The sequence below is a fragment of the Argopecten irradians genome, chromosome 2, assembly GCF_041381155.1.
Source record: "Argopecten irradians isolate NY chromosome 2, Ai_NY, whole genome shotgun sequence".
NCBI classification, from domain to species: domain Eukaryota; kingdom Metazoa; phylum Mollusca; class Bivalvia; order Pectinida; family Pectinidae; genus Argopecten; species Argopecten irradians.
Window position 1 is genome coordinate 7,281,085 of NC_091135.1, and position 24,848 is coordinate 7,305,932.

At 34.1% G+C, this 24,848-nt stretch overlaps 1 protein-coding gene and 1 pseudogene across 1 annotated transcript; one reads left to right on the forward strand and one right to left on the reverse strand.

The window, feature by feature from the left end:
- On the reverse strand, window positions 1–15,856 carry LOC138314297 (2-hydroxyacyl-CoA lyase 1-like). Its single transcript, XM_069254564.1, has 17 exons — window positions 15,777–15,856; window positions 13,020–13,124; window positions 12,427–12,467; window positions 11,852–11,932; window positions 11,549–11,621; window positions 11,036–11,113; window positions 8,038–8,132; window positions 7,699–7,811; window positions 7,156–7,291; window positions 5,588–5,777; window positions 5,274–5,381; window positions 4,886–4,939; window positions 3,303–3,403; window positions 2,895–3,053; window positions 2,347–2,454; window positions 568–751; window positions 1–91 (listed from the first exon to the last, which is right to left on the reverse strand). The coding sequence occupies exons 1-17, from the start codon at window positions 15,849–15,851 to the stop codon at window positions 59–61; spliced, it is 1,734 nt and encodes a 577-aa protein (XP_069110665.1). The 5' UTR covers window positions 15,852–15,856; the 3' UTR covers window positions 1–58.
- On the forward strand, window positions 15,839–23,998 carry LOC138316404 (GTP-binding protein 10-like; annotated as a pseudogene).
- Window positions 23,999–24,848: the final 850 nt, after the last annotated feature.

Consider the following 24,848-nt stretch of genomic DNA (forward strand, 5'->3'; position numbering starts at 1 on the left):
AGGAAAGCATTTAACAAATCCTTCATACACATTGTAGTATTTGATCCAGTTATTTTCTTTATATTTTGGATTTTGTCAGCCAGAAGAAATCCTGAAACGAGATGAATCATCGATATATTCAACTCATAAAGATAATTCTTTCAATCAGTAGATATTATCAGATCCATTACTAAGCATAAAACATAGCATCATTTAAAAGCAAACGTACATTTTATAAATTGTACAATTTTATATATATATAACATGAAATCTTCGTCATAGATATTTTGTTGCCTGTGTTGCTGTATATCCTGTGCCATAGATTTATAATTCCTAACGTACGTGTATATACACATTTTGAAAAAATAAGTTTCCTGATTTTCATGTTCTAACAATAAATTAAGAACCAAAAATTAATTTTGAAGGAGCAAAAAATCAAACAAACAAACATTAACAAAAAACTAACAAAAACCTCAAAGAAATGAATACTTTATGCTATGCAGTCTACAAAGTAGAAATAGGCAGCAACAAGTACAGTTACAATAATATATATCAATTGTTAAACATTTATCAATAATGTGATCTTACCTGTGGCTTCTTTAACGACATTGGGTTGATAATGACGTTTATTATGGAAACTTCCCGTTTGTTCATAGCTGTACTGACACACTTAGATATCTCCTCGGGGGTACGGGCAAAGTAGCCAGTTCCTCCAAAGGCTGCGACCATTCTTTCATAATGAGCTGTTGCCATGAGGGATGTAGGTGGCGACCTACAATCAAAGAGATCAGAAGAAGCCTGAACCAGTTTATATGTAGCCGGTCCTTGACTATTATGACAGTTTACAGACTGTTCTTCATATTATAATTATTACTATTCTTTTTAGAAATATTACTTTGTTATTTGATGGTCTGGTTGACTGATTAATACTTAATACTAATACTATTACAATATACTGTCATTCATTGAAGTATACTGCCCAGGACACCACACGGTACCTTTTAATCGGTGACATTAAACTGACAACGAGCAAACCAGTCGTAACTCCGTGCTGAACGTTAAGCGGTAGTGGATTCAGACACTGTTATAGTCCATGTGTTTCCTGGGCAAAAGCTATGACTCACTGATGGTAAACGTTTAACTCAAAGATTTTAGAAAATAGGACGAATGTCAGGTGCAAGATGAGAATCCAAAATCAAGACACCTTTTAACGATCACATAAATAGGCTGTAGAGGTTAAGGTCCTATTTAACAGCCAGGGTCTTTTAGGAACGACCTTGTCTTTATGCAACGTATTGCGGTGTGTAAATGTATGTATGTTTTAGGAGGCTGCGATATATTCGTGTATCCTTGTAATAGTGGAACACGTGTGTTTTTTATCGTGCTATCTTAATGAATCATACCGCCAAAGACAACAAACGGCACTCCCCACTCGGTCACATTAAACTGACCTCAGGCAAACTAGTTGTACTAGTTCCTTTATGCTGCCGGACAGTGAAGAAAGAGCATAGAAGAGACTACCACTTTTTGACCAAGATGTGTTTCGGTCAGCTAATTGGTTGATTAATCAACGTCCTATCAACAGTCAGAGTGATTTACGAACGGCCTCTTGTGTATGCGTTGTGATGCTGCGTGTGTAAAGTATCTGCGTGTTTTTGGGTGACTGCAGCATGTTTGTGTCTCTTTATAATAGTGAAAACGTTTGTTCTTTTTATAGTACTCCCACCAGAAATGATGCTGTAAAACAAATAACAGATTCACCCCACCACCAGGTCACATTATACTGACAAAGGGCAAAGCAATCGTCCCCACTCTGTGAGCTGTGCGCTAATAGCTAGAGCAGAAACTACCATTTGTTTAAGACTATGGTGCATCCTAACCAAAAGTCGGATCTAAAAGAGGGAATTGAACATATATCCTAAAGTTAAGAAGCAGAAAGTCATTTACAATTGAAAGGCGAAAAAAGATAATATCATTAATTTAGTCGCCTTTTAAGATTAAGTGGCGACTACAACTAACGCCTTACATCTGCAGTAGATGCATTAAAAGATACATCTAGTGAGATACGTTGCCACCACTTCAATCTGCTGCCGATTCTGACATGCTGATAGCTATGTAATACCTTTGTGTTAAAAGCAACACTTCGATATTCTTGCAATCCATTTTATGGCTTCTACATTTGAATGATAAAAATATATCATCTGAACCCTGAACCTTGGTTTTCCCTTTATTTATCAAATATATTCTACAACAGTACAGTATACACGTATTCAGTACTACAATTTGACATGTTCAATTCAGCAAAACGTACGTTTGTTTTCAAATAACCTTTACCGCCCTTTCTATTAGAAATATATAAATACTCACGTGAGAGTAAGATCTGAAGACTCAGAAATAGACTGCCAAGTGTCCTCGTCTAGACCAAAGCTAATCCCGTTGTTGTTCATAATGATGATAATAACAGGCAGTTTGTACCTACAATATTAAGGCAAAACACTAATTAAATTGTTGATTTCACATACAATTCAAATGTTTAGTCGACCTATACCTACAATTAATTTTGTAATCAATTAACTTATTTTTTGAAAGTTTCTTGATACAAATAACTAGTTCTTTTGCTGACTACTTCTGCAGATCTATACGATGGCCAATGTAAAATATTGCTTTTTTTCTTTCATGACATTCGAATGGAGTTGTACAAGGTTCCCAGATAAAGCCATTTATCTTTATACATTTTATCAACTTCACCATATACCTAGCGTTATTATTACGATCATGACATATTCAAAACGACAATAAACATCTACATAATATGAATGATTGTTTGCTAATAATTTACATGTTTTAAGTTATAATGTTATAATCAAATGACATTTTGTGTATATTTTAAGACTGTAAATGACAGAAGAGCTTACCGACAGAGAGTCTCTATTTCCATCCCTGAGAATCCAAATGCACTGTCTCCTTGGATACAGACGACCCGTTTTTCTGGAGCATGATCTCTGCACCAGACAGCAGCAGCCACGGCAAAGCCTAGACCAACACCCATCGTACCGTAGGTTCCTGCATCTAGCCTGTTTATGTACAGCGGTTTGTAAGAAATCATAAATGTCTTGGGGGATTCTTATAGCGGGAGATATTGATATTCTAAATCAGTTATAAAATTCAGCTTTAGCTCTATCTTACTTCAAACTAGCAAGTTGAATGATTTCATTGAAGTGTTAGTGTATTAGTGTAATTTTCAAACTCAATTGTATGTGTGCAAATGCATTCAAATGTTAATGTTTCATGTGTAACAAAGTAATTTTTAATTTACAACAGACCTGTGTCGTGGGAGGTAGTTAGGGATCATAGTCCTACTTATATCCATAGTAGAGGATCCCTCACTGACGATCATACAGTCTTTCGGCAACAATTTTTGAATCTACAATTTTAAAAGACTTTTTTAGTGTTCATGTAAAACATAATGAAGTAGACTTAAGCTTGTGTGCGAATAGTACCCTAAAACCACTGCTGAATGCATTCATTGCATGTCCAAACTTTCTTTGAAAAATCTTTGAAAATATTGTGAAAAAAAATAAAAACACACGCAATGAAAAATATTGATGAAACTTTTATAAAGGTTTAGCACAAATGACATCACCTTGGCATACTCCTAAATTGTGTGCAAAAATGCCTGTAATAAATAAGACATAAGTTGAAAATTTAAACTGCTGAAATTAAACTGTTGGGGATGTATCATTTGACATAATTACATCTCTCGAAGCACTTCTTAGGAGTAACGTCATAGACATTTTACAAGTAATTACCAAAATCATACTTCTTAAAAACACTTCAAAACAAATGTCAGATATGGCACATTTAAATACTTACATCTTCATATGCAGCATAGAAATTCAGAGGAAGAGACTTTTCAGACATCATTTTCTACAAACAACAAAGTACAATATAAGTCAAAATGTTGTTCAAGTCTGAATTGTTTTCAAATTCAAATAAACCCATAAACAAGTTAATTGTTCAATACACTGTAAAGTCGTCTTTTCCTTGATTGGAAGATTCGATATCAGATAGAATTTAACACACGAATTAGACTTCATAATGGATTTTTTATGACTGATTATTCATATAATTGTAACTAATGCAATATTTTTGTTAATGAATTACACCTACAGTTACTCTAAACCTTTTATCAGCATTTCATTTTTCTTTTATTTTTGCTGATTGGTAAATCTAGTTAAAACGAAGGCAGTTGTCTCCTACCTGTACACTCTGCTGATTCTGCTCGATTTTTCCTCGTAAAATTTTCCACCAGGGAGCAGCCTTGCTAAATGCAAATTTTCCTGGTCGTCTGCCAATTTCCTCATTTAGCTAAAATGTCAAAGTAATGCCATTCATGTAATTACAAACACACTTTCACTCTTAGTAGAGTGTGTATATACATAAAATGAAAAAAAAGCCATTGGATAAGACGTGTAGTAAGTTGTAGTATGTTTCATTTCCTTAGGAAGTGAATCTATCACCAAAATTAACTCACAAGACATTGTATGAGTGACAATTATGCAGTGTATTTTCCTACCTGGTTAACTACAGTGTCTAGACTGCCGACAAGCGTAGCTGCTGACTTGATGTTATTGTTCATTTCTTCATGGCATATGTCCGCCTGAATGATTTTAACCTTTGGGTGGAATCGAGGGGGCATTCCAAAATGTAACATCCAATTTAGACGAGCACCAAGAAGGAGGATCACATCACTTGTTGGGGATGTATCATTTTGTTTGACATAAATTACATCTCTCGAGCACTTCTTAGGAGTAACGTCATAGATATTTTACAAGTAATTACCAAAATCATACTTCTTAAAAACACTTCAAAACAAATGTCAGATATGGCACATTTACATACTTACATCTTCATATGCAGCATAGAAATTCAGCGGAAGAGACTTTTCAGACATCATTTTCTACAAAAAACAACAAAGTACAATATAAGTCAAAATGTTGTTCAAGTCTGAATTGTTTTCAAATTCAAATAAACCCATAAACAAGTTAATTGTTCAATACACTGTAAAGTCGTCTTTTTCCTTGATTGGAAGATTTGAATATATCAGATAGAATTTAACACACGAATTAGACTTCATAATGGATTTTTTTATGACTGATTATTCATATAATTGTAACTAATGCAATATTTTTGTTAATGAATTACACCTACAGTTACTTTTTATCAGCATTGCATTTTTCTTTTATTTTTGCAGATTGGTAAATCTAGTTAAAATGAAGGCAGTTGTCTCCTACCTGTACACTCTGCTGATTCTGCTCGATTTTTCCTCGTAAAATTTTCCACCAGGGAGCAGCCTTGCTAAATGCAAATTTTCCTGGTCGTCTGCCAATTTCCTCATTTAGCTAAAATGTCAAAGTAATGCCATTCATGTAATTACAAACACACTTTCACTCTTAGTAGAGTGTGTATATACAAAAAATGAAAAAAAGCATTGGATAAGACGTGTAGTAAGTTGTAGTATGTTTCGTTTCCTTAGGAAGTGAATCTATCACCAAAATTCATTCACAAGACATTGTATGAGTGATAATTATGCAGTGTATTTTCCTACCTGGTTAACTACAGTGTCTAGACTGCCGACAAGTGTAGCTGCTGACTTGATGTTATTGTTCATTTCTTCATGGCATATGTCCGCCTGAATGATTTTAACCTTTGGGTGGAATCGAGGGGCCATTCCAAAATGTAACATCCAATTTAGACGAGCACCAAGAAGGAGGATCACATCAGCTTCTTGCAGAGCTCTGAAAATAGAAAGAAAGCAAGATGACCTCTTTTCTAACACCGGCATAGCTCTAAAAACTCATAGGGAAGAAACTTAAAATCTCTGAACATGCATGATTTTGAACATCAAAGATCTGAATCTGGATATTCAAAAAAAGATTACACCTTGTTCAACATGCTTTGATAATGTACATGTATTTGTGAAAGGGAACCAAGAACAATTCTTATCTAAATCATGCATAGATCTAGAAGTTTAATGGTAAGCAATATCATCTCTTATAAGTGCAAGACATTCAAAATTCAAAAGTGAAAATCATGGCGTTTCCATCCTATTTATTGGTATGAAAATCCAAAGGGAAGAAATATATCCCGAAAATCAAAAGGGAAGAATAATCACTACTTAAAAGAGAAGGAAGATTACAAGCAAGACTATATCATGTCTTAAGTATGGCTCTATATATTAGGGAAGAGAGATCACGCCTTGTCATGCAAGAAACCCAAGCAAGATTCTGGAATTTCAAAAAAAGAAACGAGATCAAGAAAGCATAAAAAAAAAAGATCCCCATCTTAATTATTCTTAAAAACACATTTTAGCACCAAAGGAAACAATATCATCCCTTGTCTAACACACACATGGTTCTAGAAATTCACCAAACGTTTTAGCTCATTTAGCCCAAAGAGCCGGTGAGGCTATGCCATAGAATGGAGTTTGTCACCCATTATCTGCCCAGCCGCAGTCAACATTTCCTGTAAATTGCCGCTAGTCATGAAGGAATGTTACAAAAAAGGAACAGATTTTTTTATAAACTGCGACCACCCCATCAAGGGTCTACTACCTGCTGAGGTCCAATATGGAAAATTGTTCTGCTGCTGTAGGAATGCAAGTATTAGGTCAATATTGGGTCTGCGGCTACACACAAAGATCAATCTTGTATAAAGCAAGGGCCTTGGGACCCTTGGTCCCAAAGAGTGAATGTTATTGGGGACAATATTAGAAATAAGATTTATAGCAAATTTCTTAAAATTTTTACATCTTTAAAACATTTACAATGCCTCCAATATGTCCAATATTCTTGAGTTTTAGAAGATTTAAACTTAACCCAAATCTAAAATAACCTTGATGGGTTTGTCCTTACATGAGCAAAGTATGTTTGTTTGCTTGTTTGATTAAACTAACGTCCTAGTAACAGCCAGGGTCATGTAAGGACAGCCTCCTATGTATGCGGTATGTTGCATGTATGAATTATTATGCATTACCTGCAGGACGGAGCCAAGTGAGCGATACAGGCTCTCTGTGCCTCTCATTTTCCTAGTTTAATGAATCTTAAGTTTAAAAACTTGCACATAACGTTCAAAAGTTCAAGGATAAATTGTTCAAATTTATTTTCATATACTCACTTTGACCTTGCAGGAGCCACACATAGTTCATGGTCATCTGGTATAACCCCTTTGCCCATGGGAGTCGGCAGAAACGGGAGCTGTGCACCGATCACCAACTCCTGAACAGCCTCCTCTGCATGAGCATACGCTGCACCTATAAAACAGTTACATCAGAGGTCAGAAAGGTTATCGCAGAAGAAAATATCAAGAAGTCTACAAATTGAATGTTATCTGATGAATCTATAGGTCATTATGTGTCAGATCACATTGTTTCATCAGATTTCACAGTTTAGCAATAAGTTCATTAGAGGTCAACTGGAATATTTAGTCAAAGGTCAGCAATGGTAATTAAATGCCAGTCAACTTATAAAATGTCAGTTTTGACACTACATAATGCCTTTATTTGTCAGAAAACATAAATAAAATGTAAGATACTTCTAAGTCAGTATGTAGCACGGAAAGTCATCAAAGTTCAACAGGCACTGAAAATGTCCAAGGTCATCATTGACAAGTGCTTAAAAAGAAGTCATCAAATGAGGTGAAATGATAGAATATAGTTACCTTTGCCAACTATCACTAACGGTTTTTCAGCATAGTACAGTAGGTCTGCAGCTTCTTTTACACTTTCTGGATCAGCATAGCTTTTAGGAGGTGGGGGGCAGACAATAGAAGACCTAAAAACAACCATTTTAAAGATATTAAAGATACAACAGGAAAAAGTAACATGGATGAGCTAGAATTTAACAAAATAAAACTGATTTAATATAACAAATAAAGCATGTTATTAAAAAATGATAACAAAAATCAAGGTTTTTTAAGTTTAATTTTCATTTATTTCTCCTTTGATAATAAATGTCAGTATCAAAATTAACTTTTAATTGTATTTTTTTATTTACTTACCATACATCTTTTTCATTTACTGTAGCATTCACCATGTTTCCAGCAATGTCTAGGTAACAAGCTCCAGGTCTACCATATATACTCTGGCGATAGGCCTAAAATAGAGGGTCAAGACAATATTAAAGTGAATAGTCGGGCAAAGAAAACCAGTCTAAATGCGTTCATTGGCCTTCCAAAAGTTCTCACATATTAATACGACGGCCAAGTTCTGCTTACGTTTCCCAGTTCTGACCATTAAAGTAAAGGAAAGTTGAAAGAATTGAAAGCGAGGCTGCGTGTAAATGTAACCACGGACATAGTCAGCCGGGAGGACGTTTTAGGATTCCTATACTTTAAATTAATTTCTTCGTACGCAGACAGATTTTGGCGAGAGATTTTATTTTTCTATTTCATAAGAAATTATACTGGATACATTCACACCATTTTTACCGAATTTAGCCATCCTTGCCCGACTGTTCACTTTAAGCTATAACAAGCATGAGACTTAAAACTTCACTTCGATATCATAAGTTATATAGGTTAAACAATCTTTAGCAGAGGCAGTCACCAGTTATGTAGATTTTAATAATTCTGTGCTTTCATGACTATTAATGTTATGTTCTGTAGAACAATCAGATAAAAATTTGTATACCCAAGTTGGAATTAAAACAAAATAAAGAAAAAATGAGCTAAGCATACATAATGTACATGTATCTAGTATAACATGTATTAAATATCACACTGAACTAAATACTACAATAAACTAAAATATCAAAATCATCGGCAGCATAGCAAAACTGCTTCAATTAATAATCACAGAAACAAATCAATCTTTAGCCATCTAAATATGAAATTTGTACCATAGTCGCATCCTGTATCAAACATCTGACCATCATGCTAAGTTTAATGACATCCTGACCCTCGTTTCTAGGATGACTGCCACACCATATTATTTAGTGCAAATAAATAATAATAACAATTTTGTCCTCACAAATAGCAAAATTACCTTTTCTACAAAGAAAGGAATTCTTTCTATGCTGTTTGGTCTTGCAGAAAACTTGCAGTATGGTCTAGCCACTTCCACCTGTGGTAAAAAATATATGAGATGAAACAAAATCTGTGTGTCTACTAATTTTGGAGTACCTAATATCTATACATAGAGCAATAAGATATTTCATTACGATCAGAATAATGATAAATGATCACAATAATTATTGCAGTTAATATACCTAGTATTTTATGGAACAAAACACCATACTGTAACATAAGGCGTGTAAAACCCATATCAATGATTATTTATAAGTTATCAATTATTATATAATACATAAATTTGTGATTACCAGAAAGGAATGTACATGACGACAATAATATGACCATTTCTTTATTGACATATCAAGTAAACTAAAAACAGAAATCAGAAATGAAATACTTTAACCAGCAAAAATGATTAAAAAATATTTTATTGGAGAAATGCACTCTAATAATCAATAAGTGAAGTAACCATGGAATTTATCTGTACCTGAGGCAGCTCCTGGAATGCTCCCATAGCTTCCTGGTCCTGTTCACTAGATCCCCCAATAACAATCACTGGCCTTAACAAAAATATTATTTTACTTATTAATAATTTACAGATACCCGCTAACTTACGAAAATCACAATAATCAACTACATCATGTGCATAATATATGTATATAACCTCTTCCTCATGTTACAAATTAATTGTAATTACTGGGCCTGTCATTATATATGGAATGCAAATGTTATTTGATTCATCAATATTTTTTCAAGTCGGAATTTTCAACATAACATAAATGATACTAACCAGCAATTCTCCTTTGCATTTGACAATCCAGCTAAAGCATGTATGAGTCCAGGGCCAGAAACAACCAGACAAACTGCTGGCCTAAAAAATATATGACATAGCCTTGATTTTTGCTGTATGGGACATGTCTGTACTGACAGCATGACACAAAGGGAAATAACTCTGATACATCAAATTATGACCTTTAATGAACCAGTCAATTACTATATAGCCAGTTATTTTCATGGATCAAAATTTTGTGATTTGATTTAAAACAAGAAAATCAAATTATTGCGGTTTAAGATTTTTGCAGTACAAATTTAAGGGTAAATATCATTTAACCATTTCTCAATATTTCGCGGGTCAAATTTTCGCTATCAAAGCAATGTCCCGCGAAATCGTGAAAATAGCATCTCCGCGAAAAAAAACCAGCTATATGGTAATTGTATTAGAAGTGATTTTAAACATATAAAAGGAATTCTTATATCAAGAGGCCCAAAGAGGGCCTTACCGTCATCTGACTACCTTGGCAATGGTAAAATTTAATTTCATATGGTGTCACATTTTCAATTTCTTCTCAACGGATGGATTTCAACTGTGGCGCCATCTTGGATTATGTGAAATAGCGGGACCCGAAAAGGTACAACGTAACACTAAGTCGTGATAGCCATAGTCATTGGTACGTGTTGTACATGCAGACCTCGTTTCAGCCAAATCGCAACAGGGCTCTGGTCCGTTTTGAAATAGTCTTAGGATAGGATGAATAGAAGTATCAAAATGTGTTTTCAAGAACTGTAATACACTTTTGGTCGGTAAATCAAATCGCATTTTTTTTGTGAGGACGACCAGTGCAAAAAATATGTATATAAATACATTGTCATACCATATACATTATAATGCACTCTTAATCTGTTTGCATGCAAGTTTCAGCCAAATCGCACCGGTAGAAACTGTGACTGAGAAGAATCAAAAAATGTTTGTGCACAGGGACCTGGCACGAAAATGTTTAACCAACTGTACATACATATTATAGTATCTATAATATATATATGTATACTGTTGGTTAAAATGTTCTTGTCCCATCCTGTATCAAACATCTGACCATCATGCTAAGTTTAATGACATCCTGACCCTCGTTTCTAGGATGACTGCCACACCATATTATTTAGTGCAACTTAATAATAATAACAATTTTGTCCTCAAAAATAGCAAAATTACCTTTTCTACAAAGAAAGGAATTCTTTCTATGCTGTTTGGTCTTGCAGAAAACTTGCAGTATGGTCTAGCCACTTCCACCTGTGGTAAAAAAAATATGAGATGAAACAAAATCTGTGTGTCTACTAATTTTAGAGTACCTAATATCTATACATAGAGCAATAAGATATTTCATTACGATCAGAATAATGATAAATGATCACAATAATTATTGCAGTTAATATACCTAGTATTTTATGGAACAAAACACCATACTGTAACATAAGGCGTGTAAAACCCATATCAATGATTATTTATAAGTTATCAATTATTATATAATACATAAATTTGTGATTACCAGAAAGGAATGTACATGACGACAATAATATGACCATTTCTTTATTGACATATCAAGTAAACTAAAAACAGAAATCAGAAATGAAATACTTTAACCAGCAAAAATGATTAAAAAATATTTTATTGGAGAAATGCACTCTAATAATCAATAAGTGAAGTAACCATGGAATTTATCTGTACCTGAGGTTGCTCCTGGAATGCTCCCATAGCTTCCTGGTCCTGTTCACTAGATCCCCCAATAACAATCACTGGCCTTAACAAAAATATTATTTTACTTATTAATAATTTACAAATACCCGCTAACTTAAGAAAATCACAATAATCAACTACATCATGTGCATAATATATGTACATAACCTCTTCCTCATGTTACAAATTAATTGTAATTACTGGGCCTGTCATTATATATGGAATGCAAATGTTATTTGATTCATCAATATTTTTTCAAGTCGGAATTTTCAACATAACATAAATGATACTAACCAGCAATTCTCCTTTGCATTTGACAATCCAGCTAAAGCATGTATGAGTCCAGGGCCAGAAACAACCAGACAAACTGCTGGCCTAAAAATATATGACATAGCCTTGATTTTTGCTGTATGGGACATGTCTGTACTGACAGCGTGACACAAAGGGAAATAACTCTGATACATCAAATTATGACCTTTAATGAACCAGTCAATTACTGTATAGCTGGTTATTTTCATGGATTCAAATTTTTGTGATTTGATTTAAAACAAGAAAATCAAATTATTGCGGTTTAAAATTTTTGCAGTACAAATTTAAGGGTAAATATCATTTAACCATTTCTCAATATTTCGCGGGTCAAATTTTCGCTATCAAAGCAATGTCCCGCGAAAATGTGAAAATAGCATCTCCGCGAAAAAAAACCAGCTATATGGTAATTGTATTAGAAGTGATTTTAAACATATAAAAGGAATTCTTATTTCCAAAACCTATAGATCAAAATGTGTAGAGAGAACTAGAGAATTTACATATTACAATAATTCTACATTAAGACATGCAATTAGCAAGCAGAGATAATTTTGTTTACTTACTTTCCTGTCATATAGCCAATGATGGACGCCCCATATGAAGCCTGAAAATAAAAATAAAATCAAACACTGTTTCAAAGACTGTTTGCTTTATATATATAACAGTATAGCTAGCTAGCACACATTCAATGAACATGATTAATAGGCTGACCAATATCTTCCCTCTAGAAATACATTGATATGGATGAATAAGCTAGCAAATAGTTTCCCTTAGAAATAGATTGGGGAGGGGAGAATCAGCTAGCCAATAAATTCTCCCAAGAAATAAAGTGAAAGTGGGGAGTCAGCTATATATGCAATAGTTCCCAGAAATAAATCGAGAGGGGGGAAAAAATCACCTAGTGTAGGTAGTTCTTTCCTCGAGGAAAAAATATCAAGCTTATCCTTTCCTTAGGGAAACTATCACAATGGATTCTAAGTCAGGATAACTTGACTTGACTAAAAAGAAGTCATATCGTAAAATATGGAAAAATAAATATAAGACTCATCTTACAGGATCCTACTGCATGACAATCATTTAGTAAGAGTATACATATCTAATAATACTATATGTTATACAGTCTGTATTGCTAGGGAAAATGATTTTAGAAAGTTACCGCTTGTTCATTTCGCATTCCTATGTATTTGATGCCTTCTTTCTGTGCTGCACCAGCTATCTCAATGACAGGAATTCCTACTATGCCAAACATATACTCCACACCCTGAAAAGAAATGAAAGCAAAGGACTGTAACATGTACATTTTAATGCAGTGTATTTGTTTAATATTTGCTGAAAATGAATAATATTCTTTTTAGCCAGGATGTGGTTGAATTAATTGTGATGATATGTAAGTAAGCAACATTGAGACTCAAATGATCAAATTTTCTCAAAAACATATTGCCAATAGTAAAGGTGGAGGTGCTCAGCGGAAATGTGAAAATGAATGGAGAAAATGGGAAAAACTTATTGATTTAGCTGACTAGTTAACTATTTGTATGTTTCTTTATTTAATGCGACAATCTATGATAGTCATATCATGGCGATATATACATGTAACTACGTACCATGTACTATAACGTTTTTACCATGTACATAAATTAGTTATCCTTCTTTGAGCTCCTGGAGTTTATAACACCACATAAATCTTGTTTCGATCTCTAGTCTCTCTCTCTCTCTCTCTCTCTCTCTCTCTCTCTCTCGATCTCCCTCCCTCTTTCTCTCCTTCTCTAATATGTATCATACCCTTTTCCTGAGAGTGCTTGTGTAAGAACTTGCGTGCGAGGGTGTGTATGTAGGCGTGTGTGGCGTATGTGTGTCTGTGTGGATGTGGAGTGAGGACCATGTTCGTAAAATAGAAGCTGCTACTGCAGATGATGATGAATGATGATGAACAATAATGATGTAGATGAATGAAGCTGATGCATCAGACAATGATGATGGTGTTTGAAACTGTGACTGTAAATGATGATGATGATGATGATGATGATGATGTTGATGATGATGATGATGAATGGTGATGATGATGATAAATGGTGATGGTGATGATGATGATGATGATGATGATGAATGGTGATGGTGATGATGATAAATGGTGATGATGATAAATGGTGATGGTGTGATGATGTAAATGGTGATGATGATAAATGGTGATGATGTTGATGATGAAAGGTGATGATGATGAATGCTGATGGTGATGATGATGAATGTGATGATGATGATGATGATGATGATGATGATGATGATGATGATGATGATGATGATGATGATGATGCAGATTATGATGATGATGGTGAATGAAACTGATGTGGCAGATGATGAGTGATGATAATCTTTTGTTTTGTATTTGTAAAAATGCTTTGGAAAAATAAAATAATTATTAAAAAAAAAACATGGTTATAACGAATCTCCAGGGATCAACAATATACATTTTACAGATATCTTACTGAAATCTTAACGGGAATGAAAATTACTACGTTATACCCATGGATTCATTGTAAGTATATTCGCTATATAAAAACATGTTCTATGTTTTTGCTGAGAATGCCAGGTTATATAAACCGAATGGAAGCTAATTGAGACAAAGGTTTTCGTATTTGTGTAGTGTGACAACTCATGGATAATAATAATACTAATATCAATTCAAGCAAAGTAACAAATAGACATACATGTGCCGGTTTGGCTGGACCAGAAATTATCTAGATGTCTCTGATTGGACATAAAGATATCAATACATAGATACATCACAAAGTTACAAGTTACAAATAAACAAACATAATACATGTAAATCTATATCTAGGATAACCAATCAAAGCAATGAAAGCTTATTCATAATGGGGTCACAAAATATTAGGGCATATTCTTCAGTTGTTTTATTTGTAATTACATAAAACGTATTGATAAGCTTTTTGTGGTCATGAGGTAAATATTTCTGAGTTAAAAGTAATGTTGAGTGTGATTTACTATTGGATATGACTGACCACTCAATTAAATTGTGTTCTCTGGCCTCCAAGAGGATTTAGTGTCAAATTAATAAAATTTTAAGATAATGATGTACATTTTATAATTTACGATAATTGGCCTGATGAAACTATGTACATGGCACAGGTTATTATCGTGTACACCAGCACACTCATCATCATGAAACTTAGCTTCCAGAGGCTGATCATGATCATGAGCTACATTTGTATTTTCGGGCAAACATACAACTGTAGAGTATAGGTAATAACTGGGTTTTTTTAATAAAAAAAGATTATGATACATATAAATTCACACTCATATCTACAAAAGACTATTTCCTACATGTAGAATTCACATATAACACACGTATAGGGCCGATTTAACCATCGAGTCTTGAGACCGAATTAACCAAATACACTTGTAACTCTAGCTCTGATAGTTACAGAGTCAGTATTGAGGACTTTTAATAAAGGATCAGTGTCAAAATATAGGACTCCTGTCATAAAGTAAAATATCGATATACCCTACTGTACATGTATATTTCTATGGTACAGGGTCAATATCGAGGACGTCTGATAAAGGATCAGTGTCAAAATATAGGACGTCTTCTATCATAGAGTAAAATATCGATATACCCTACTATACATGTATATTTCCACGGTACTTGTAGCTTGCATAGTCTCTAAAATGCATCGACATAACATTTATTCTAGCAACTTCTAATGTACATTATTTTAAAGTTACAGGGTACGCACAGTACAATGTACATGTACACTACAGGAAAATGTACATTGACAGCCCGAATAAAGATTTATTGCAAATATTAGGCTAATTGATCTAAAGTGACAGTCCGTGAATTTGGAGGAAATTAATGTCGATAAACTGTTACAATAATATGAAAGATAAACTTGATTACCTGGGCTTTAAGTGCCCTCGCCAGAACCGTAGCTCCGTCAACTTGTTCCCCGTCCATGTTTGACGCATCCGCCATTTTGACCAGAATGTCACGTGATTTGAACTCGTCTCTAGATCTTCTGTTTTTGGAGGTGACAAAATTGATCAACATGTCTGCGCCCATGACTGCATGACAGCGAAGAAAACGTGAAAAGGATAATGTCAGCTTCACAATGATGAATGTGACTAAGAACATTTTCTTTCTAGCGATACGAAATTATTCAACAAAAACAGCTCCTAAAAGTACTGTAAGTTGCATGACAACTGACGATTATTTTTGTTCTGCTGTGATAATGTTCAGATGTTGTTCATAAAAAGATAGAAAACAATAAATTTGTTTAATGGATCAAAATACATATACATGTATATCCGTATTATCACTCCATTTTACAGATGATCTGACAAATGACAACATCTCATTAAAGGTGACCTTTATAGTTTATACTTCAAATGCATTTTCTCCAAATGCCATTTCGTCCCACCATGGATGCATTGTTTATGTCGCACTCTTTGGACGAAATGACGGTGACCGCCTTATATCTCAACGGCCCAATAGTTCAAAGGCCCGTTAGTCCGAAGGCCCATTAGTCCTAAGGCCCGTTAGTCCGAAGGCCATATAGTCTGAAGGCCCGATAGTCCGAAAACAGATAATATAATTGGGATTTTTATGCGAACAGTACTTGAAATGAAACAAAGGTTTATTACAGTTTTCGATGCAAAAGATTTGTTGTAAACTTGCCAAGGTATCTTACATGTATGTGACTATAGAATTGATACGGAAAATGATATGAAACAACGAAATGTATAGCGTATTTTCAAAAAGAGCATTCTAATCTTGAAATACGTAAACTATCTGATATTAAAGAGTATCATTTTTATATGTACAATGCAACCCTGTTTAATATTTCACCCAAAAATATCATTATGCAGATCATTTCCATCATTATGGGTAGAATAAACAATTCAAAGAATGGGGAAGCAAAAATAAGTCGTTAAATACATGTACCCTTGACCATATATATTGTACAATATAACGAAGTTTACTGGTATAATAAAAGTCATTTTTCGGTAGGATTTGATTATATACATCATTCATCCAAGGAGCAATGTTAATCCTAATGCAATATAGTGTACAAAAGGCTAACAATCGGACATTTTAAAGCTTGCATGTTTGTAAGATAATCCACAGAATGTATGCTTGTGAGATATCGTATAAAATGTAAGATGTTATTTTTATTATTTTTTTTTATATTATTTTTTTTTATATTTTGATGTAATTTTGACCTGGCATTGCTCCATGAAGAAATGACAACTTGCTGTCCATAGAAATTGTCAGATCAGCAGTGCCGAAAAATGTTTTCGTCAAAATACGTTAATTATAACAACTCTATAACTTGTAATATTTACTAATTTTCGGACTAACTGGCCTTCGGACTATTGGCCTTCGGACTAAAGGGCCTTCGGACTATTGGGCCTTCGGACTAACGGGCCTTCGGACTATTGGGTCGTAGGGATATAAGGGTGTCACCGAAATGACTACATACACGAAAAATGATTCTGACAGATTTTGAAATTTATCTTATCACTGTCAAGAAATTTAGATCTTGTAATTTGATTAGTCTCAGTATTTTATTTACATTTAGAGAAAAATATCACTACATGCATAATCCAAATTTTAAGATCTTTAATCTTCATCGATTGATGCTGATTTTTTTGTGTATCACAAAATGCGTTTTCGGAGACTATGGTATGTTCATTTTGTTTCATACTTTATAGCGCCTATAGGAATGTATCTTAAATCCTTTTACAGAAGCCAAGGAAGTACACTTTTGTAGATTCCCTACGTATACATGTAAGGGGTGGCGCTGGAGGTCAGGGTTACCAAAAGTTTGGAGGAAGTGGTGGTGATGGAGGCTGTGTATATGTTAAAGCTAACAAAGAAATACGCAACCTCAGGACTGTCTACGAAAAAAATCCTAAGAAGCGATATGTCGCAGAGGTTGGACAAGATAGTAGGTGAGTGTGTCACACTGTCAGTTATTAAACCATTTGTCCTGTTGATTTTCACAGCATTTATAATAAGAAGAAGATAGATATAAAGTCATTTTATTGAAAAATGTTTATACACTGAATATAACAATAAATAACATTGGTCCATAACATATATACATGTACATGTATAATTCTATTAGAGATTGAAACATAGTACAAAAACCTTCTAATTGATTTTAAATGTTGTAAATCATAATAAAATGACAAAAGAAATAATGAAAAGCTATATTGAATAAAACATATTCTCATACTTAGAATCAGAATTGAAATATTATACATGTATTATCTTCTTTCATGTTGGTACTAATACATTTTTCACTTAATTTTATTCTGACATGAAGTCTTGAAATCGTTTGATGTTGTAACTTCATCTTAGACCCGCGAGTTGTGTCTCGATCCTGTTTTTGCTGATCTGTGTTATTGAGTTTGTATATATATATATATATAAACAAAAAGAAGGACTACCAACTCACATGTTCGGTTAGTGTTAGGTTTAAAAAGAAAAGAAAAAAAGAAAAAAAAACATTATGCAGAACTATAATAAGCAATTTCCACAATCATGGTAATATTCTAATACTTTATTGCCATTGCATTTGTTTAATTCAGGAAACACTGGATCCTTGGAAATCCCGGTGAAGATCTTTGTATAGAGGTACCTCTTGGTGTGTCTGTCAGGGATCAGGATGGCATAGAAATTGGTAGGACTATTTAGTAAAGTTATAAAATTGTTTTGCTATTTAATAATTATCCAAAATGATATGCTTTCATACTGGGATATAATTACAAAAACATAATGATAACCTTTATTCTTCAATGAAATATCTGTCTTTTATTATGTCTTTATTCATTATCATAATATCTTAACGAGTAAACAAAGCTTATATGGCCACAAAACTTAAAAAGTCTTTGAAATGCGCTACAGTTTACATAAGATTATTTTGAGTTAATTCCTTAATTTTGGAACACTTTTTTTTATTAAATCAAAACATTTCAAATTGGGCCTTTAAATGTATCTTTGTCCTTTAATTTAGAAGTCATTATTTAATGATCAAGAAAATGAATGTTTTCTTAACTTTAGATAACTTTTTACGGATATGCTGTTATATTACCGTATTCGACCCAATAAGGGCCCAGGGCATTTAAAAAATGAAAAGGTGCCAATAAGACGAAGTTATTGCAAACCTTTACAATTTTGTGTAGTTTTTGCATGTCTTTATTTATGCCTGGGCAATTGAAATCGAGGCTTCAAAATGGGGGAAGGGCGCTTATAGGGACACGGGCGCTTATTGGGTCGAATACGGTATGTATATGGTTTGAAGGTGACCTTGATGAGGATGGGCAGGAAGTTATTGTTGCTGAAGGAGGAAGAGGAGGCAGCAACCAGAACAGTTTTCTAGGTCAGAGAGGAGAGGCGCATTCAGTTCTTCTGGACCTCAAACTCATTGCAGATGTTTCGCTGGTTGGGTAAGAATAGATACTTATAGTAAGATTATACATTAAGTGAAGGGCCCTTTCTCAAAGTTTTAAAATTTACACATAACCATTGATCCCTCAATGTCCAATTCCATTTTGGGAATGTTTTATAAAAAGTTTTGTAAAGAAAAATATAGAAAGGAGTAATGGAGTAAATAAATGATTAGATTTAAGGTTATCCCTTGGTCAGTCCCAAGATATTTTGGAGATCTGTTGTGTTTTGGATTTCTTTGACAAAATAAAAAAGATTAGATTAATCAGGATGATATATAGTGATAGTTAATGGGCAGTTGACATCTTCAATTTCCCAGTTATTACAATCATGTTGACTTATTTCACAAGGATTTAAGAATAAACACAAAACTGTATGAGGGTTTGTTAGCAATAGGAGATAATAGTGTTTTATACGATTTGTACTTAAATGTATTTTACAGAATGTATGTACTTTAACTAACAATTTATCGTTGAATTATTGTCTGGGACAATGTATACATAATACAATATATACGCATCTATACCTGTACAAAAATTCCAGATTTCCGAATGCGGGTAAATCGACAACCTTGTCTGCTTTATCACGAACGTCTCCAAAGATTGCTTCATACCCATGTAAGTGTTTAAAATTAATGTAAACATAAATACATAAATACCTTATCCTATTACTGAGTGCAAGAAAATGAAATTTTAAAAAATGAGAATAAGAAAATAGATAGGGTACTGAAACAACTTGATTTTTGAAAATTTCAATTAATTTCAAAGTCAATCATTGTATTCTCAGCTACCTAAATTACAAACTGTTAGTATTGTAATTGTGATACAGAAATAACCTGACCTGTGACCTTTACAAAGCCAAAGTGTCTTGAATATTTGCCTTGTACTACCCGGTATTCTCCTGATCATTTTATACAAATAATTAGACACATGTTTTGATTCTGAATTCTAGTTACAACCATACAGCCTTACATCGGAACAATGGAATACCAGATACGAGACAGGTAGGTTAGTTGATTAGCATATCTTTAATCATCATCAAATTTATATCCAAGTCTTTTTTTTTTCCAATCACAAACTTCAGTTTTGTTTCTTCTTTCAAGAGTAAGAACAACCATATTAACCTTGACATGGTTTTAAATTGGTTTCTAATTTCTGATCTGTTTATTAAGCTTAATTTCTAATAATAGGCTTTATATTTACACTGGAATTTGCAAAACAGTATGATGTACAGTAAAATTTTTAGCTAGGATGCTGCCACTTTGAATTTGCAGTGAAATATCATAATAAGATAATCATTAGTTTACAAAAGTTGTGTGTGATGATTTTAACAAAACATATTTTACTGGAGTATTTAAACATGAAAACATTTTGTTATTTTTTTTCTAGATCACTATTGCAGACTTGCCAGGCTTGATTGAGGGCGCCCATATATAAATAAAGGCATGGGACACAAATTCCTTAAACATATTGAGAGGACCAAGCTTTCTCCTGTTTATTGTTGACATAAATGGATTTCAGCTCCACTCTAGATACACTCACAGAACTGCTTTTGAGACAGTACTCCTGTTAAATAAGGTAATAGTTTTATTTGTTAGATGGACATGCTGTTTTACAGCATACACATCAAATTGAAGATGTTTGGGCTGACATGGTCTGGCACCAGCATGGTCCTGGTCATGAGAAGTATAGAGCTTAATAAGCAACTCAATAAAACTACCTTTTAAGTGAAATTGAAAACCTTATCAGCCCTTCGCCAGTTTTTTTTGCTCACCTGCCGAAGGGCTGGTGAGCTTATGTCATGGCGCGGCGCCCGTCCGTTCCGTCGGTCGTCCGTCAACATTTCCTTTAAATCGCTATCTAGTCATAGAGTTCTGCATGGATTGTAACCAAATTTGGCCACAAACATTCTTGGGGGAAGGGGAACAGAACTTGTATAAATTTTGGCTCTGACCCCCGGGGGCAGGAGGGCGCGGCCCAAAGGGAAAATAAAGGTAAATCCTATAAATCGCTACTTGTCCTAGAGTTCTGCATGGATTGTAACCAAATTTGGCCACAAACATCCTCGGGGAAAGGGAAACAGAACTTGTATAAATTTTGGCTCTGACCCCCCGGGGGCAGGAGGGGCGGGGCCACCAATAGGGGAAATAGAGGTAAATCCTATAAATCCCTACTTGTCCTAGAGTTCTGCATGGATTGTAACCAAATTTGGCCACAAACATCCTCTGGGGAAGGGAAACATGAACTTGTATAAATTTTGGCTTGACCCCCCATGGGCAGGAGGGGCGGGGCCCCAATAGGGGGAAATAGAGGTAAATCCTATTAAAACGCTACATTTGTCCTAGAGTTCTGCATGGATTGTAACCAAATATGGCCACAAACATCCTTGGGGAAGGGGGAACAGAACCTGTATAAATTTTGGCTCCTGACCCCCCCCCCGGGGGCAGGAGTGGTCGGGGCCCAATAGGGGAAATAGAGGTATAAATCCTATAAATCGCTACTTGTCCCAGAGTTTCTGCCATGGATTGTAAAAAACCAAATTTGGCCACAAACATCCTTGGGGGAAGGGGAACAGAAAACTTGTATAAATTTTGGCTCTGACCCCCCGTGTGCAGGAGGGCCGGGGCCCAATAGGGGAAATTAGAGGTAAATCCTATAAAATCGCTACTTTGTCCCAGAGTTTCTGCATTGGATTGTAACTCCAAAATTTGTGCCACATGACATCCTGGGGGAAATTGGGAACATGAAATATGTATAAATTTTGGTCTGACCCCTTTGGGGCAGGAGGGGCGGGGCCCACATAGGGGAAATAGAGGTAAATCCCTATATAAATCGGCTACTTGTCCCTAGAGTTCTGCATGGATTGTGGAACCTAATTTGGCCACAAATTATCCTTCGGAAGAGGGAACAGATACTTGTATAAATTTTTGGCTCTAACCCCCCCCGGTGGGCACGGAGGGGCGGGGCCCAATAGGGAAATAAGATCGGTAAAATATTCAAATTCCGTCTGAAAAGATAACAATGTAACCTGTTATTCAAGAACTTGACTTGATCATTACAAAACGCAGGTGAGCGATACAGGGCCCTCTGGGCCTCATTGTTTTTTTTTTTTTTTTTACATTTCTCTTTCCTTGATGAGTTAATGCAAGACAGAATCTTTTGATAATTGTGTAGGCGTTTATTTGTTGATTTTTATTGCCAAATTGATAAATGGCATTCTTTGTCCCTTGTTCGGTGTTTTTTTTCATTCATTTTTAAGTTCCCTTGGGCACTTGTCGGGTATATATACGGTATATAAGTGATATCTAGGAATAAAGTTTTTCCCAAAATATTCCAGAAAAATGAAAATAATACTCATTAAAGATTGACAGTTAACATTGCTACAGTATTTCACGATCCCTATTATGATGATTCCTTTCCTCTGTTGGGTTTTTGCTTAATATCAATTTCTTTTTCTCGGTCACAGGAAGCTGGATGTTATTATAACAGAGTAAGTGTTAGATAAGCCTGCTTTTTTAGCCCTAAACAAAATCGATACTGGATGAAAAAAGGGATTAAATAAAAAAAGGGGGAAAAGACAACAGATGTCATCAAATGAAAGTCAAAAAGCTGCCAGGTGATATGGATATGACATTTTTACTTTTATTTGTTTAAAATTGTTTAGGGCTATTCCAGGAGGAAAAAAAACATCAATCCCAGCAAGAGTAAAAAAATTAATAAGCGACACTAAGAAAGTTAAAAATATCATAAGAAAAGGTCTCCTGTCAAATGCTGGCCCTAATATCATGAAGCAGTCGTAAGCTTCAAGATTTGATTAAAACAAAATTAAACATGATGTTAACTTTTGATAACATCTGTTAGGTGATTAGGGTAGCCAAGACTGTTTCATGATTTTGGGAGCTAGACATGGATGTCAGGTGGAAAATTGAATGGAATAGCCTCAATAACAGTTGTGTGTTTAGTGCTATGATTTAAAGATGTGTGATTCATATCTAGTGAATCTGTAAATGTTAATCTACTGCTCTGTCTGTTATCGCTTTATGAAAAAAAACATCAAAAAAAAAAGAAATTAAAAATCGCATGAATACATTTTTAAAGTAAGAAAGCATTACTGAATAAAAGATTTGTGATAAAAAGTATTATAACATAGAGTTACTGAGTATGTATATGATGAGTGACATCGTCTAGTTTTAGGTTGATGTAAGAAAACTCAGTTTAACCATAAAATAGATTTAATATTCGCTATTAAATTTCTTAAGTTTCAATACGTGCAATAATTTATGATATTACTCGATTGTTGTTTTTCATGTGAGGGCAGGGTCATGCAAAATGTATTTGACCAGATAGGCTGTAATAAGGCTTTCTATCTATATGCACCCTACTTTTCCAAGTCCAATATAGGAAGGGGCTTGAATGAAACATTAAACCTTTGTTCTAACAATGAAATTAAACTGTTTATGTTTGTTACTCATTTTGCAAATATGTTTTTAAATTGTAATCTTGTAGATCATTATGATGATCCCTCTAACTGACCTATTGTTGTTCTTACTTGTGTAAGAATCCTTAAATACCGTTGTTCCAGAATTTCATCCCGAAAACGTCGTGATAAAGTTTGACTGGGTTATTTTGACAATGTCCGCGAAAAATGCGATTCTGTTGAGATCGTAACAGTGCTAATTCGAAAAAGGACTGGATTACCTCCATGAGAAGGCCAGAAAGATTAGGGAACAAACATGGGACTCGTGATACCAGAAAACATTTCCTAAAGGACATCATGACATGCATACGATAAAACAAATGAACAATAGCAACTCTATTTGCTCTGAACAACAAATGGTAGATGGGATTAAAACAAAAAAGTAATGTATGCGTCGGGAATTGAGTCGTAGGAGCTAAATAACTAGTTAACCATAACCGAATTGGACAATTGGTGTGTTTCATTTTACTATGTTAATAAGCTTTTCAATGTTTGCTTTGTATGTTACTTTACTTTGTTTGCTTTTGACGATTTTAACTCATGAACTTAACATATTCATTTGCCAAAAATTACAAAAACATTTTACATAGGTAGCATTTCGATTACATGCATCGTAGGATTCTTCATTAAATAAGTGTTGTTATGTAGAAAATTAATTTGTATTTCTAAAATTGTATCTGTGTCCAGGGAAAGTGCTTTTGAAGAAATTTATTGTATTATAACTATTGTACTGATGTTCAAGCAAAGTGTTTTGAGAAAATATTAGTATTTTACAATTGTACTTGTGTCAAGTCAAAGGTATTTTAGAACAAATTTTTTGTATTTACAATTGTCACTTTGTCATAGCAAATTGCATTTGAGAGAATTATTTTGTAATTTAAACAATTGTACTTTTGTCAAGCAATATCAGAGTAAACCTACCAACATGACAAATAAAGTAAATATTCCTTAAAAGAGTCTAGGTATTAAGTATCGAATTATTGAATAAGCAGAATAATACAATATGAAACATCACATTTGTGGATACTGTAGTCGCTGAAT